Below are 18,793 nucleotides of genomic sequence, written 5' to 3' on the forward strand. Positions count from 1 at the left end.
CCATGGAGGAAGTATCAAAATAAAAAGTATTTGCATCCAGTTGTTGTAACAATGTATTTTTTACATAAAGGGTTCATGAAGGATTACTTGTGTTGGCATGCATATGGAGAACTATCTGTTCATAATAACAGCATGAGAGAAAGGGTGGTTGGGTCAACTTCTAGTGCTAACAACGTGCATAGAGTTGCAAATGACAACAATAATCCTTATAAGAATATGGTTATGGATGGAATGAGAATGAATCAAGGTAATGTCCAATTATAGAAGAAGAACCTAATGCAGATGCAATAAGGTTTTTTGATATGTTGAAAGATTTTGATAAAGCAGTATGAGATGGCTGCACAAACTATAGTAAATTACTGGCCATAGCATGGGTGTTCACCATTAAGTCAGATCATGGGTTAAGTGAGGCTGGTTATGATAAAATTATCAAATGGGCGAGAAGCATTTTACCTGAAAGGAATAGACTGAAAGAGAACTTCTATGCTATAAAGTCCATGATGAAACCCCTTGGTTTAAGATATCAAAAAATTAACATGTACCCTAACTTATGCATGTTATACTACCATGAAAATACTAAGCTGACCGAGTGTATAACATGTGAGTATTCCCGTTATAAACTCAGAACTGGTAGGGAAAAAACTCTCATGGTATATAAAAAACTTATATACTTCCTAATCACACCTAGACTGTTGAGGTTATTCATGTCATCAAAGACTATTGAGCACATAACATAGCACTAATCAGATGATGCAATTGATGGAGTGATGGTGCATCTTTCTGACAGCGAAACATGAAAACACTTTAACATTGTGCATCCTTACTTTTCAGCTGAATCAAGAAACTTGCATCTTGGGTTGTGTATAGATGGATTCAACCTATTTAGTTCATTTACTGCTCTTATCCTTGTTGGCCGATCATACTCATAGTTTATAACTTGCCATCAAGAATGTGTATAAGGCCGGAGTTCATGTTTTTATCTACTATCATACCTGGTCTAAGCAGCTCGGGCTATAATATAGATATTTATCTTTGATTATTGATTAATAAGTTGATGCAATTGTGGTCCTCCAGAGCTTTGACTTATGATATATCAAGGAAATAAAATTTTGTTATGAGGGCGGCTTTAATGTAGACTATCAATAATTTTCCAGTTTATGGAATGGTTTATGGTTGAAGCACTTATGGAAAACGAACATAACTATATTGTATGAAAAATAATAAGGCATTGATGTTAACAAATGGAGGTAAAGCTTTTTTTTTTAATTGTTACCGTTGTTTCTTGCCACTAAATCACAAGTACAAAAAGAGAAGAAAGAATTTATTTGTTATCATAGTTGAAAAGAATGTTGCACCCCTGCGTCTTTCTGGTGAAGAATTGCATGATGTTATATCAAAGTATAATGACATTGTGTTTGGTCTCCAATCAGGTAAGCAGAAGTTTCCTGGTTTTAGTTGACCCATAATTGGGTAAAGCAAATTATCTTTTAAGAGTTTCTTTATTGGAAGACCAATATCTTCTGCCATAACCTTGACGTCATGCAGATAGAAAAAAACATGTTTGAGAATATTTTCGACACCGTCATGGATGTGAAGGGAAAGAAAAAGGACAACATTAATACTAGATTGGATATAACTTTGTTTTGTTACCATAAAAATATAGAGTTGGTTTGTGATGAGTCACGGGTTGCAAAAAAAATAGCAAGCTTCATGTTAGGGATAAATACGCAACTACTTGTCTACAAATGACTTAAGAGTCTGCATTTTCTAAATTGGCATGCCTTGAACATATCAGGTTGATTACTATGGAGGAATGCATATTGTATTAAATGAAGAATCATGAATGCCACGTGTTTATATTAACACTCATTCCATTAGCTTATCGTGATTTGTTGTCCTTAGGTACGAATCAAGAAGAGGCACTTGTACCGACTCGCGATGCTGCCTCTTCTAGCTTGGTTTCACAGCGCAAAGGTAGTGTGCCTTCATAGTGAAATCAATTCATCTACAAGTACAAGGCACATTGAAAGGATGACCTTTTAATGTACATTTGTTTCAGATTTAATTTTTTTAATTACAACATAATGTATGAATAACTAATCAAGATTTCATTAATTTAATTTATTTTTAGGTTCATAGAGAATGAGGTCGCTCAAGTAATATCATCGGTGTTTAAATCATCAATGGAGATTCTATTATTTCAATGGAGTTAAGTTTCCAGACACCCTAAATGAAGACCTTATATCGATACATGGTTTGACGAATTTGAGCTTAGTGTTAATTTCTAATTTTCAGCTCATTTTTAATAAATTATTATTATAATTGTAAATAAATTATTATTTTTATTTTAAATAAATTATTTATACACAGCACAACTTTGATTGGGACAGTGAGCTTGATAATTTAGGAGGATGTGCAAAAATTATACGGCAACTAGGTAACATAAAAAACAATATGATATATATTTAAAAAAAAATTATATTTTAAAATCTAATTTTTCATTATGGAAGTAGTTTGCATGATTTTTGATATGAAATACAATAAAAGGAAAAAAAACACACACGAGAGATAACGATTTTCAAGGTTGGAATGACATGACAGTTTGGAGGGATTTCAAACTGCTATATATCCTGGAAGATATATGGCCGTAATATATTAAGCATGTGACATCTGAGCAGTTCACACAATGTCATAGTCCGATGTTGGCAACCAAAACTGATAAATTTATGGTTTAATGACAATGCACATTGGCGGCTCCATTTCATTTGTTGCACATGCAAAACGGATGGTAAGATTAATTTAAATAAAACATATTGCTAATTAATTTGTTGTTACTTAATTAATATTTTTCTTACATGCTACATTTCTTGGACATGAGTCGAGCCTAATGGAGTTGTTTATAGATGCATGCGCGAAGTGAAGACCACCAAAAAGGGGTGCAACAATTTATTGACAACCGTCTCAACACTTTATGGTATGTTCGTTCAACCATTTTATTTTGTAAGTTATTATTTTTATTGAATTGAATATGATGATTTTTTATTTTATTTTCAGGAGACTTATAATAGCCAGCTGAGGGAGAGGTATGAAGACTATCCTTCGACCCATTCAGATTTCAATTTGGATTTGTGGATGAAGGAAAGATCCTTTAATGAACCCAATAAAAATTGGATGTATAGGCTCTCCAACACTATGACTGATAGCTTGCGGGCGGCCCATAGTGTCTTAACCATTGGGAATCTCCTAATTAGTATCGAGCACTCAATCTGAGGAGATCGTGACCTTAAAACAACATACGGCTCATCACAACAAAAAATACGAACAACTCTCGACGAATTATGAACAATTCCACCAAATGGTCATGAAGGGTGATACATGTGCGCCTCTTTTTTGGCCGTATGATACCGAGAATAACCAGCCTCTTCCTCCTCCACCATTGTTATAGTTTAATGTTTTTTTTGGAAATACATTAAATTTGTAATGAATATTATTTAACTTTATTTTTTTTATTTTTGATGTTTAATAAAATTTTATTTGCATAATTGTTTTTACTATTAATTTATATAATTTTATATTATTTATTCTAAATAATTTTTAAAAAATTAAAAAATCCCACCAATAGATTTACAGATGGAATGTCTCCATCAACATTTTACAGAAAGTTGAAAAATATTTACTAAAAATCCCACAATCACTAATGCCTTTATAGACGAATAAAGTTAATCGGTATTTTACCGAGAGTTAAAAATATTTACTGAAAAACCACAATCACTGACATCTTCATGGACGAATAGAGTCCTTCGACATTGTACCGAGAGTTGAAAAATATTTATTGGATATGCCACTATTACAGGCAGAATATATCTATTGGTATATTTCCAGCTAGAATTTTTTTTGGCATGCATTTTTAGTCTATAAAAGCATCGGTAATTTTTTTCCCCGACAAACTTAGCAACGAAATGTGGGATTATCGATGAAAGACATGTCTATGGATACTTTTCATCGGTGATTTAGTTAGTAAAAATTTTATTGATAAAGTCTGAATATCATATCAACAGATTTGGCCCATCAATAAAATTGTGAAATCTCGTAGTGGATTTCATATTCTGAACCAATTATAGTAAGGAAATATTTTTCCTCTTTTTTACAAGTTGTGGGGTGGGATTTCCCTTTCAAACACATAATAGTGTAAACCACGCTATCTTAGCTAAACTTTTACAATTTACACATAATAGTAAGCTACACTATCTTTACTAAACTTATAAAAGGTAATTAATTTTTATCTCTATCCAAATGTTTAACATTTACATCATACTACCATGCTTTTAAAAAATAAAATTAAAACCATTCAAATCTACTACATCACAGGATGTCTCGTCCATATAATTTCCAAAAGAAAAAAAAACTTTCTAACATTAGGTTACCCTCATTTAACTTATTGTTGTACTCCACCTAATTTTATAGAGTTCAAGATATGGTTTTTGCATATAATATAATAAAATATTATTTATTGTGTATTGGATATGAAATAATTTATGTCATTGCGAATTTTAGACAACTTTCATACCTATACAAAAGTCAAAACTCCATCATCATACCTTTACAAATCTTCCCTCTTATTTTTATATGGTTCACTCAGCTTGCATTGGTCTTTGGAATGCTAATGCATATTGCGTCTCAATCACATAGACAAATATTTATCTCCTGCAATCACTATATTGATTCCCTTCTCCCCACATTCAGCACTTTCTCACCATTGGTTTCGTATAGATATTATTTGGCTTATTCATTCCATCTTGTCTTCCATCTTGTCTCCTCAGACCATATCAGCTTTGGCAAGAGACTATGATGTTTCTCCTTTATTAATAACATTGAATCTTCTTGCCTCATTGCATAAACTCTCAGAGGAATAAACTACTATTAGCCCTCTCTTAATTTTAACATCACTTATGTCATCAACGCCGTTATTTTCCTAGCCTCTACAAGCATAAATAATATTTGCAAGCCAATCTTGTCTTAGATTGACCTTATAACTCTAGAAACTCGTTGACCCTTAGTCTCCTACATGTGGTTACGTTTAATAAGCTTTCGAAACTCAATAAGATACTGATATATTCCTTGAGCGAGCCCTCACAGTTTCTTAAATGGCCTCTACTCTTTCATTGTTGCATGCTGGGATGATATATACCGATCTAAGTTGTAAAGAAACTTTATGAAGACAATGACTAATAAGTTTTCCATATAAATTTTTATATGATTCTCTTATGGCGTTCACAACTCCATTATTAATTATCATAATCATATGAAATGACAAATACATGTTGTAGTATTAATATTTTCATCTTCACAAGTTAATAATATAACTATAAATTTCTTCTTTAAACTCCATGTGAATATTGTTTCTCCCATGTAGAAAACAAAATCTATAGTAATCTTTCTATCATCCATATCTCCAGTTCAATTATTATCACTATAACCTATAATTTCAAAGGTATTAGTATATCTATAAAACAAGCCAAAATCATCAATACCTTTGATATACCAAAAAATTTGCTTCAAAGCTTTCAAATATGTGATAATTAGTGTCTTCATAAACCTACTTACAAGCCTTACTCCAAAAAAAATATTTGGATGGGTGCATATTACATATCTCAAATTCCTAGTTAGGTTTTTTAATATTATAAAATTTATCTTCTCTACTTCATCATTTTTTGACATGTTCTCTCCACGCTCAACTAGAGTATTCACTTTTGCATAATCTTTCATTTTGAAATTCTTGAGAATCTCTTTTATAAACTTCTCTTGGTTCATAATGATTCCATCTTCTACTTGTTTGATCTCAATCCCTAAGTAGTATGTCATAAGACAATTTATTCATCATCTCAAACTTCTTAATCATTGCTTGCTTGACATCTTTAAATATCTCTGAATTATTTCATGTAATGATTAAGTCATTCATATACAAGCATATAATAAGAGTATCATCACTCTCTTTTATTTTTATATAAATAGCAAATTCATGGAAGCATTTTGCGAACCTATTATTTAAGAAATAACTATCAATACGACTATACGAAGCTTTAGGGCTTGCTTCTATCCATACAAAGCTTTATTTAACTTTAAAACCTTATTTTCATGTCCATTCACTTAATAACCTATAAGTTGCTCAATGTAGACCTCCTCTTAAAAAAAAAAAAACCATTTAGAAAAGCTTATTTGACATCCATTTGATAGACGTTCAACCATATTGGGTAGTTCTACAATATATTGTTACATCATCATCAATAAGATTAATTACCTCATATAAGTCATCAAGGCTCATTATCTTTCTTGGTGGACTAGGAGGGCTGCCACTACTAGAACTTTCATTAGAAGAAGAAGATAAAGGTGAAATTGAGTTCATTAGTGATTGTGAAAGTGTAAAAAGTTCTTGATGATCTTTATATCTCTTCTCCTTTTCATCAAAAACTAGTAGAAAGTCATACTTCTTACCATCATCGATTTGGTTCATATGATTAATTGGTTGATTTGTTAAGGTTGTCTTTGCCTCCTTTTTCAAATCTGTCTTTTCTTCTTCTTCCTCAGTTTTATCCACATCCTCTAACTTCTTGGGTATATCCAAAACCAACTTAGTTCTCTTTTGAATAGTATTTTGGAAAAAATGCTTGTGCTCCTTAGTCTTCTTTTTAAATACTATTGACTTTTTTTGTAACAGTTCCAACTATTTGATTTTATCAATGCTAAAAGATCCCAATATATACCTTTAATTTAGGAGTAATATTTTTTTATACAGAATTCTACAAAAATTTTAGTAGAGTTTTCTTTGTATATAAGGCATCTCCAAGTTATCGATTACTACCAATTTACCCATTCAATCCATTATAACAAGGTCACATAATTTCAGATCTTATTTCCATCATCAATATTCAACACCTCATACAATCCACACAATTTATATATATCCTACGAACAAGTTCAATACAAACATAGCCAACATATCATATTTAAAGTCTAAAAGAAAAAGGGATACTAACAAATAATGAGAGAATTTAAAACATAACATAGGTATTCTTAAAATTTCAAAAGGATTAGTTACAGGATAACTAAACAGTTCTAATTCATGCATTATATCAAAGTTTACATAACTAACATACTACATGCTGAGCTAAGATTTTTATATACATAAAGGTTTACACAAAAAACATACTACACAATCGTGCTAATATTATTATGCTTCAATTAAATATTTACATAAGTTTAAAAAAGAAGAGTCCTAAAACCTAATGAGCTTCCCATATATTAGATGGACATGTTACATAAACAACTTCATAAACATACCATTATGTTGACAAAAGAAATATAAATGATCATGTAATATATATAATTGAAGTATAAAATTTTCATCGATCATATAGAAATTCTAACAATCAACTTATAATTTGCTTGTAAATCAATTAAAACCCAATTAGACCTCATTTGCATATCGTTAATTTGAATACTCTTATTTTCTTGTATGAGCTAGATGACTTTGTATAGTTTGACCTGGATATTTTTAGGCAATTATACTTATCAATTTTTCTAGGTCATTCAAACATGGATACCTGTTACAAATCAAGTCCTATCAATCATTTCCAAGCATCCCAACACGGACATCATTAGTCGAAGCTAATCTTATAATTTATTTAATGGAAATTCTATTATGGATGCCAATAGTCAAAGTTAATCTTATAATTTATTTCCCAGCAATCCTATTACGGATGCCATTAGCTGAAGCTAATCTTATAAATATACTAGACTTTATTTATATTAAACATAACATTATTGTAGTTGCATTCATCAAGAAGACTTTAAATTGCATAAGTGTAAAGGGCAGGGAAAGCCATGCACCTACTCTGCCAGTCTTGTGTCCTCCTCCAACAAAAGATCTAATCTTGGTCACTCCTCCTAAATCACAAAGAAGTTTTTGGTCATGATTCTTTCAAGCGAGATATTATAGAGAATGTATATTCATTCATGACACATGTGATACTTTTTATACATGTCCATTTTCTTATCATAACATACATACACATATTAAGTATATTTTTAGAGTTAGTATATCAACATGCAAGTGTCCGCATGACTCAGTTTTGTTAACGGTATTTCAACATTTATTTCCTTTCAGACCCCTTTTATATTTTTCTTTTGTATATATATAGTATTCATATGAAAGTCTACCAGAATTTGAATTGTTATTGTCTAAGTCTTGAACCGTTACTATCTAAATCTTGAACTGTTACTATCTAACTGTCACTATCTAAGTTTTAAACCATTACTATCTAAACTTCAAACTATTATTGTCTAATTAATCTGACCTTTTATAACAATCGTAGTAAATTCAAGATTTTAGCCACCAATTTAACATCTCTCAGGAATTTTTAACATCTTATGACCCAATTACATATACAATTTAATAGGAACCAACAATTCAATTATATTCCTTATTAAGACATCAATCCCTTCTTCGATTTTCATGGTAGTAATATTTCATATAATCTCAAGAATCAACACAGGTGCTCCATGAAATTTAAAAAGTTGTAGAGAGATATTAAAAAATAGTTCTACTTACTACATTATTCATCAATTCATATCTTGGAGTATATAACATTTACATTATACCATGAAACAAGATTGAAAGACTCCTTTAAGTTTTCTCCTCAAGGCCAAAACTATTTAATAGATGGAGGGAAGAATTTTATTTGATTTTATTTTCTTTCATTATCTAATTAATCATTTCTTCAGTAACCCAATTCTAATGCAACTCCATGCTTATGATTTTAACACTTAACAATATTTATTCACAATTAAATCTCCTAAAATCTCCTATTATTGGCCGGCCTCTGGCTCTATTTAATTATAAAAAATTTTACTTCATTTACAATAATTTAATCACTTTACTCTAATTTTCACATTATTTCTCATGAAAAATTATAATAAGTTTTTATTTCCCCTAAATTTATTCAAGAACCCTAACTTTTCAATTTAAAAAATTCAATCAATTAAGGATTTTAAGCTTGTCGCACTCGACATCGCGACGGCATTCTGTCGCACCCGACATCGCGACGGCCTTAAAAATTTTAATAGGATGGAAAGAATGGATTTCTGACATCCAGTTCTTTGATGGTGAATGATCTTTGTTTAAGGAGTCGCCACCTAGTATTAGGGTTACTAGGAACCCTAACTGGTCAACAAAGATTCTATGGTTCGAGACTGATTACGTAAAAGGAAAGATATTATCACCCCTTTTAGCATCCTGCCTAAGGCAGGCTGCATTGCTGACTTTGTCAATAATTGCTAATGTTTTGTTGGTTTATGCTATGGTGATTTTGCGTGTAATATTCCTAACTCTGGCGTCAGTGAATATTTAACTACAAATATTTCCAACTCTGGCGTTGGTAAATATCACGTAGCTATAAAAACAAAATAAATTTAAATCAGTTATTTTTTTATTCCTGACTCTGGCGTCAGTGAATAAACAAATCAAATAAATTTATTTTTATGCATCACACAAAAAATAAAATAAATTTAAATCATATATTTTTTTTATTCCTGACTTTAGCGTCAGTGAATAAACAAATCAAATAAATTTATTTTTTACACATCACACAAAAAATAAAATAAATTTAAATCAGTTATTTTTTTATTCTTGACTCTGGCATCAGTGAATAAACAAATCAAATAAATTTATTTTTACGCATCACATAAAAAATAAAATAAATTTAAATCAGTTATTTTTATTCTCGACTCTGGCGTCAGTGAACAAATGAAAAAAAAAAATAAACTTATGCATGTACATATTTTTTTTATTTTTTTCTAGCTAAATAAAATAAAATAACGAATAAAAAATAATATAAATTTAAACCGGTATTTTTATTCCTGACTCTGGCGTCAATGAATAAACCAATAAATTTACATTATTTTTTATTCATGCCTATATTTTTTTATTTTTTTTATTTTTGCACTTTGAAATATTTTATTTTTTACTTTTTTATTTTTTATTTTTTTATTTTTATTTTTTCTATTTTCGGGCTGGGTTGGGCCCAGCCCAGCATGTATCTTATTTTTTGGCTGGGCCCAGCTTAGCCCATATGGCTGGGCTTAGCCCAGCTAGCCTGGCTGGGCTTCAGCCAGCAGGAGGCACGCGTGGAGTGTCCACGCGTGCATGCACTGGGCGAAGGTAATTAATTACCTTCGCCAGTGCACTGCTCCTCATTTTAGTGAATTAACGAAAACGAAAGGAGCAAGAATGGCTTACCTGGGCGCAGGGAAGCAGAGACGCGGCGTTGGAGGACTTCGGGTCGTGCTTCCTTCCTCCGATTTTGTTCCCTTCGTCTTCTGTTTCCAATCCTCTTCTCTCCTGCTCTCTCTCTCTCTATCTCTCTCTTGGTTCTCCACTCGTGGCCTCCTCTGTTTCTTTGGTGCTGAAGCTTGATGAAGAAGACGATGGCGAAGGCGTCCTCTGGTCAATGCTTTTGTTTTTATTCTTTGGTTTTCGGGTCCTTATTCTCTGGTTTTTCTCTTCTTTCCTGGCCTCCCTTGTTTCGGTTCGCGCTCTACCTCTCAGTTTTCTATGGTTCTCACTGCCTGGGTTTCTTCTTTATTCGATGTTCTTGTGCTTGTGTTTCTCCCTCTCAGTTCTGCCCTTTTTTAACTCTAACGATGAAGGTGAAGCTGGGGTCTCCTCGTTGTTGTTTTTTTTCTCTCCTATTTGCTCTCTTTTTTATGCCCTTTTTATTTTCTTCTCTGTTTTCGTCTTTCTTTTTCCCCCTTTTTCTTTACCCTTGACATCTGTATTTATAGTGTCAGAGTCCCTTTATGTGTGAAAAATCAAGTTTTAATTAAACTCATTTTCTTTTTTGAAATTCAAATTAGAATCAAATTCAAAAGCAGACAACTATCATTATCTTAAGAATTATCTTGAACAAGGTAAGGATTATCTTGAAGTAGTTAAGGATTATCTTGAAAAAGGTAAGGATTATCTTGAAGAAGATAAGGATTATTTTGAGGATAAGGCTATAATGACAAAGGGACATTGTAATCCTTAATTTTTGCAGAAGTTGACAAATCACACTTTTTATCGAAATAAATCTCTGATCTTTTAATTTTTCATTTTAAACCCTGTAAAAATTAAATTAAAAGCCCAATGGCCAAAATTGAGTTATGACAAAGCTATTAAAATCAAATCAAGAGTCTAAACACTTCCCAAATCAAGCTTCTAACTCCTCCTTTTCTTTAATCTTGGCTGAACTTTCTCTCTTCTTTTCTACTCACCTTTACTTGATTTTTCTTTCTTCCAATTAATGCTCACTAAGCTTGGTTAATGTTCCCTCAAGATCTTCTCTTAAGATTTTATGTTTCATTTACAATTCCATCTCTCTCACATGTAAATAGTAGTTTCTCCTCTCTTTTTTTCTTCTTTCCAGAGCACGAGCATGCGCGCGCGCACACACACTAACTTTTACAAAATTCTCTATATTTTCCAAATAGTAAATTTCATGTTCCTAGGATAAAATTCCTAGATCCCGACATTTGTCAATATAAAATTTTTACCCGGGTGAATTTGAATTTTATTTAGTTACATATTGATAATTTTATTTCTTTATAATTCACTTCCAATAATATTTTATTCACATTTCTTTATTTTTTTATTTTTCAAATATATTTTTTTATTTTATTTGTACTTGGTTTGTTCTAATACTTATTTGGCACTTTTATTTAATCTATTATATAAGCACTTAGATTGCTTTTTTACCTAATTTTCAACCAGGGTTTATACTTTCTTCATTATACTTTCTTCATGAGCTTGTAGTTTTCTCATGAGTATTTGAATTGTAATAAAATTTATATTATATAACTGCTCTATCACAACCACCATATAGTGGAACTTTTTTTTGCAGCAAGCATAGAATCTTTTTTACCACACATGTTTGCTTCATCTTCTCCCCATATCTCTTTATTTGATTGTATATGGTTAAAACTCTAGTAAAGTAATCTAAAATACTCTCTCATTCAAGCATATATAGCTTTTCAAAGTCACCTAGTAACTTTTATAAGCGTACCTTTCTGAAATTGTCAACTCCTTAGTTTGATTATTGCAAAACTTCTCATACTTACTTAGTAGTGGTTGCATTAGCTGCTATCTCAAAAGTGAAATCATCTAGACATTAGTGAATGATTGTAAGTGCTTTCTGATCCTTCCTCCACGCCTTTTGCATGGCCTCCCACTTTCATATGAATATACCAAATTTTATAATTTGTCAAATGAGTACATTGAAGTGAAAAAGTTTATATTAGTCATGTTAAAAAAAGAAGAAGCTTTAATACCACTTGTTGGAAGAAACTTTAGGTTGGTAGGAGATAACCTTAAAAAGTAAAAATAAAGAACAAAAAAATTTGAGAGTGAAGATGTTTTTGCGTGTAGTGTTTTCTCAAAAATACACTCTGTAAGCTTTTCTATATGCTTCTCTCATGTTTTGATTACAAGCCTATTTATAGGCATAAAATCCAAAACAATTAAAGGATTTCGCTAATGAAAGAAAAACCTAAATTGATAAGGAAAAGTATTTTACCAACTCAACAAATCAATCAATTCATTTAGTCCAACTAGTACTACCCAACTAATAAGTCATTGTATCATAATATTGATACAAGGACGAGTTCTTTGCAAGTAACTAATAGGAGATGTTCATTTGATGAGTTTATGGATAAAATTGATAGATAAAAGCCCAAATGTGATGTTTTGAATTAAAAATAGAAAAATATAATAAGCCTTTGAAGGCTTAAAGAGTGGGTATAAATAAATGAGAGATAATGTGGTAATTGAATAAACATAACAAGTGTAAATAGAAAAAAAATATTTGAAATTAAGAGTGAAAAAACTAACATGAGAAGAGAAGAGAAGGGGATGAAAAGGAAGAGAAAAGAAGGAAAGATAAGGGAAATATAAGAGAGTTGGAGGAAATAAGTATAAAGGTAAGATTATATATAAATGTGTCTTCTATAAGCTTTAAGTTTCAGTTTTGCTGAATGTTAGGGTTTTAAAGATTGTGTTTTGGGTTGATTGATGAATTAATTTGAATGTTATAGGTTGACTATTGTGGGTAATGGATTGTTTAGTTAATTATGAAAATTTATAGGTAAAAATGATTATTTTAAGTTTTGATTTGTGTAAATGGTGAATTTTGAGTTGGGAATCTTGAAATAACAATAGGTTTTCCGTGAAAATTCTGGGTTTGAGGTTGAAGATGATAAAATTTTGGTTTGGTCCCTTAAGTTGTGAAAATTACAGTTAGTTCCCAAACTTTAAGAAAATTACACATTAGTCCTTGGAGCATATTCTGAGATTCTGGACAGGATAAAAATTAATTATGGGTAGAATTCTAGTATAGTTATGAATTTTTAACACTTTTAATTTGGTCCTCCCATTTAACAAAAGTTATAATTTGACCCTTAAAAATATGATAAATTCCAAATTGGTCTCTAGTTGTAATATTAGCGTTTTCATATTGGTTTGATGAATAATTAAGGGTTATTTAGTGAATTATTACCAATTTTATTATTTGTTTTATTATGGATTAGATTTCGGGAAAACTGTTTAATTTTAGGTTTTTCGGAAAATAACTCTAAAAGCATATAGTTTTATGGAATATACCCTTAGATAAGTGTATTAAATAGGTTATATGTTTTTTTAAGTCATTCTTAAATATATCTCCTTTATATTCAGATAATCTTGATATTCTATCGGTGGAACACTAGTAGAATTTCCTTTAGTATCTACTTTTGAGTGCTATTTACTTTTGAGTCAAGTGAGTGAATAATTTTTCATATGCATGAGAAATATTATAAATATTTGATTTGGATTATACTTCTTGATAATATATATATATATGGTGGAACACTAGTAGAATTTCCTTCGGTATCTGCTTTTGAGTGCTATTTACTTTTGAGTCAGGTGAGTGAATAATTTTTCATATGCATGAGAAATATTATAAATATTTGATTTAGATTATACTTCTTGATAATATATATATATATATATATATATATATATATGTTGATTATTATCCTTATTACAATAAAACATGATCAATTATTGAACCTGAATTCTTGATATAAACTAGTATATATTTTGAATTGACTTTTGAATTGATAGCTTTTCATTTGATTGATATCATGAGTTGAGTCTTGAAATATGAATATGTCTATTTGATTATGATTATGATTATGAACCTATGGTGTGTCAGTCAAAATATCCATGCTAATAGGGTAGTGTTAGTCTTTGTGCATATCGTATCTGAACCTTAGTTGCTAGGAGAGTCACCAACTTGTGTGGACTGATCATCCCATAGTACAAAGTCTTATGTTCATTGAATTTTGATTTTCTGACGAGTTTTACCTTATAATATTCTTGTTATGAACTATTTGAGAAAACTTCCTATAAGAACCTAAAACCATACTTGTATATATATTTCTCATTATTGTATTACCTCGTATATGTATATTGAAGTTATATACTCATTGAGTTGTTGAACTCACCCTCTCATTATTTATCCTTTCAGGCTTATAGCTTTCTAGTGGTTTATTTTGTTGGACCTTCAGGACCTGCTATTTTATTGAAATTTATATTTGTTCTTATATTTAGTTAGTTTTCTACAACTATAAAATTGTATTTAATTCTTATATTAAGACAATTAAATTATATTATAAAATTTATTTTGTTATTAGAGCTACCTTGAACTCTAATTTAGTTATTTAAAATATAAATTTGTATATAAATTTAGATTTATATAAATATAAAATTTTAATAATTTTTTTTATTTATATATTCATTATGAATCTGAGATTCGAGCTACGATACCAAAAAGTGACACTAAAAGATGGCTTGAAATGGCAAACGCGCACTGGTCCTTCAGAGGGCCACGGATTTTGATTCAGGTACCCGATTACCTCAAATCACAAAGCTTACGTAGAGGCACATACTTATTTTTAACCGCCTTTCATTACTCCTATTTCGGAAATTTGACTTTTTTTCTAACTATCTTTAGCTTTTATCTCAACATTAATTTCAGACTCTAATCATTTATATACTATGTAGCCCGTGATTTTGTTGCAGAAACATTGCTGTACCATATTCCAACACAGCGTTTTGAGGAATTAACGGGGCTGAAAAATCCCAGTTTAAAAATATATTATTTTACAATTCCAATATCATCCTTCACGGATTTAAGAAACATAAAGGGAGGTAGCCAAGATACGTTAGAACTTTAATTACTTGAGCTAAATTAGAGTCCCTAGAGACTTCAATATTTCTACTCCGAGCACTCTAAAACTGGACGACACCCTTAAAACCTTTTATGTGAAAGAAGCCCTCGAACATATTAGATTATTGATATCATAGACTAGGATAAAATATTAGATTGCTTTGAAAGTAAGAGCAATTATGTAAAGAGGACAGTACAATAAAAATACCACAAAACTGACAGCCTGATAACATTAAACAATGATCAAACAGAAAAGTAAACATGTTCTGAGACCTATCGGCCTTTAAGATCAGAAATTGTCACATTGTTAATGGAATTTATCTTTTGGCTCTGAGTAATGGCCTCTGTACCCAAGGAAGTCTGCCTTTCAACAAATGCTGGTTTCTTTGGAGTAGGAAGATCCACAATTTCACTATTTAGCATGGAAATGATAGTTGACACGGCCGGTCTATCTTTTGCCAATTCCTGCACACACAACAGACCAATATGTATGCATCGGAATATCTCTACCAGAAAACATGGATTTGATATTGCAGGATCGACCAAAGCTGCAATGTCACTTTCATTCCACAGTTTCCAAGCCTGAAAATATAAAAATCCATCCAAGTAAGAGTTTGCAAGTTTAATAGTATCAGCAATTGAAAGGAGCTTTGCAGATATATCTCAGGCAGGGAGGCGGACAAACATACAAATCCTATAAGACTCAGAGCATGCTCATCGCTATAAAAATGAGCGTTCTTTCTTCCGCTCACAATCTCCAGCAACAACACTCCAAAGCTAAACACATCTGATTTCTCTGAAAATCTTCCTTCCATTAAATATTCAGGGGACATAAAGCCACTGCATAAGCACAACAGTTTTCTGAGATCAAATTAGAGAAACAGTAATAGGAGTGAAAATGGAAAAAAAAAAAAGAAGAAGAAGAAGAAGAAAAACACTAGTTACAAGGTTCCAACAACCCTGGTAGTATTCACTTCATTGCCGCCAGAAATCCTGGCTATTCCGAAGTCTGAAATTTTTGGATTCAGCTCGTGGTCCAATAAGATGTTACTTGGCTTCAGATCTCTATGAATAATTCTTAGTCTAGAATCTCTGTGAAGGTAAAGAAGACCTCGACAAATTCCATTAATAATGTTGAAGCGTCTATTCCAATCTAATTGTCCTTTCCTGAGTGAATCTAAACAAATTGTATCCAGAAAAAATCATGAGAAAACAAGGTCAAAAGAAAATGAGTCAAGAAAAGTAGCAATCTGCTTCTCCTGCTCGAAACTAATGATCCGTGAAAATGAAAATGAGTCAAGAAAAGTAGTAGCTAAACAAAAAAGAGCTGTAGCCCTAACCAAAGAGAAATGCATCCAAGCTTTTATTCGGCATGTACTCATAAACCAACATCATCTCTTCTCCTTCAACACAGCAACCAAGAAGTCTCACAAGATTCCTGTGTTGGAGTTTAGAAATCACCGCGACTTCATTCATAAACTCCTCCAGCCCTTGACCAGATGTTCTAGAAAGTCTTTTCACAGCTATTTCCTGCCCATCTGGCAATTTTCCCTAACATGTCACATCAAACCGATCAATACCTATTTGCTCTAACTAACTATAAAGCACCTTTATTTCCAGAAGAATTACCCTGTATACTGCACCAAAGCCGCCCTGCCCAAGCTTCTTGGATATGTCAAAGTTGTTTGTAGCAGTTTCAAGAATTTGTAATTTGAAGAGTGGTTCCAGTTTAACTTCCCTGACGTTTTCTGGCAAGTTTCCATCAAAAACTGTTTCTCAGTTTAACTTCCCTGACGTTTTCGGGCAAGTTTCCATCAAAAACTGTTTCTTGTGCTTCTCTTGTTTTGAACGATAAGGTCTCCTCACATGTCAACGTCCTTTCTGAATTCAAGTGGAAGTATCGTTATTATTTGTGAATTGTGTTTTTCTTTACTTGTAAAAATTGTAAAGTTCAGAAGTCCAGTAAGCTAATAAGACGTAGCATATTACCTCTATGTGTAGCCATCCATTTCCAAGAAAAAAACGCACAGATGAAGATGGCAATGGCTCCTACAATCACTGACATACTGATGATTACTTTCATGTTTCTCTTGTTACCTGCATCTAAAAAATTGTACTGACGGTTATTTTGCAAAAATGCAATGGAAATATGAAAAAAAAATTATCAATATTTTCTCATAATGATACAACACTTCATGTATCTACACGAGTTATGCACACCTGATAAACGAAACACTAGTGAATGAAAATCTGAAAATATTATAATAATTACCAAGTTCTGTATACGCCAGGCGAATGTTGAGATCTGTCCCTCCTTCAGAGAACTTTTGTATATCAATCAAGTTTCCTGTCCATGCCATACACCCAAAATCTTTATAATATGAATAAGCGACACAGGAACAATTCTTCAAGCACTCATCTTTGCATTCTTGAACGGAGTACAGATATGGCCTGTAATCGGCAAAGGTTGGCACCTTCATCATCTCTAGCTTCATAAAGCCATCTTGTTTTCCCACTTCACTACCATTCTGTATTCTATCACACCGCAACGATGTCATCCTAACACAACCGCTAGTCCAAATTCCTTTCTTCCATTCATCTTGTTTTTTTGGAACAAACCCTTTTAAACATGTGCAGATAGGTGAATTCTGTGCATCGCAGCTTCCAAATGGCCCGCACTTGCCATAAATATCACACTCAATTGATGGAACTTCCAAGTTACACTCCCAAACTTGCTTCCCATAATCCCAGTATTGTTCTCTAAATTTTCCATGAGAAGTCAAAACATGGGTTAAACGGTAAGCTGGGTCTTGAATTGAACTCAGAGTGAAAGTGCCATCTCCGTCATCTTGCAGAGTAAATCCCCTTAGATACACAGAAGTATACATTCCTGGTATTCCAATAAAATTCTGACCACACCATGGACCACTACGCCAAAATGGATGACCATTGTACCACATGAAGAGCTCAGGAATTCCTAATGGATTGATACCAGCAGAGAAGTTTCCAACAGAAGGATCAGATGAGCTTCTCCATGACATTAGCAGTGTCTTGTTCCCAGTTCTTGCGTTAGCACTAAATCTCATCTTTGGTAAGTAGGTATCCGTAGGCTGCTGGAAACTTTGCCATACATGGTTTCCATTCGGTCCAGCTTTCAAGACAAGGTTTCCATCATCAGTAAGCTGCGCAGTTGACTGATTGAACCCAATTGAAACATTTGATGACCACAGAACCTCTCCCTGACCATTCAAAACCACAAGATTTCCATCTTCAGATATTGTCAGCATCCCAGAAGAATCGTTGATTGGGTTGTTTCTGTTGGCCACCCATAGTACTGGAGTTGCTACTGATAAATTACTATACCATATTCCTACATATCGATATGTTGAATTAACTGGGCTGAAAAATCCCAGTTTGAACCTATTGCCGGCAGAGACTATAGCTTCTGGATCTTTGATTGGTTGAGAAGCAGTTATGGTGTCTCCCGCATCACC

At 32.0% G+C, this 18,793-nt stretch overlaps 2 protein-coding genes across 2 annotated transcripts in view; both read right to left on the reverse strand.

Moving 5' to 3' along the window:
• LOC105114807 (G-type lectin S-receptor-like serine/threonine-protein kinase At1g11330) overlaps positions 1–18,765 on the reverse strand; it is a 63,737-nt gene extending 44,972 nt beyond the window's left edge. Inside the window, exon 1 of the mRNA XM_011011500.1 lies at positions 17,572–18,765. Within this exon, the coding sequence (XP_011009802.1) occupies positions 17,572–18,586 (1,015 nt within the window). The 5' untranslated portion in view covers positions 18,587–18,765. The remainder of the gene's footprint in view (positions 1–17,571) is intronic.
• LOC105114808 (uncharacterized) overlaps positions 1–18,793 on the reverse strand; it is a 107,126-nt gene that overhangs the window by 73,640 nt on the left and 14,693 nt on the right.

Source organism: Populus euphratica, unplaced genomic scaffold, assembly GCF_000495115.2.
Source record: "Populus euphratica unplaced genomic scaffold, PopEup_1.0 scaffold581.1, whole genome shotgun sequence".
Classification (NCBI taxonomy): Eukaryota; Viridiplantae; Streptophyta; class Magnoliopsida; order Malpighiales; family Salicaceae; genus Populus; species Populus euphratica.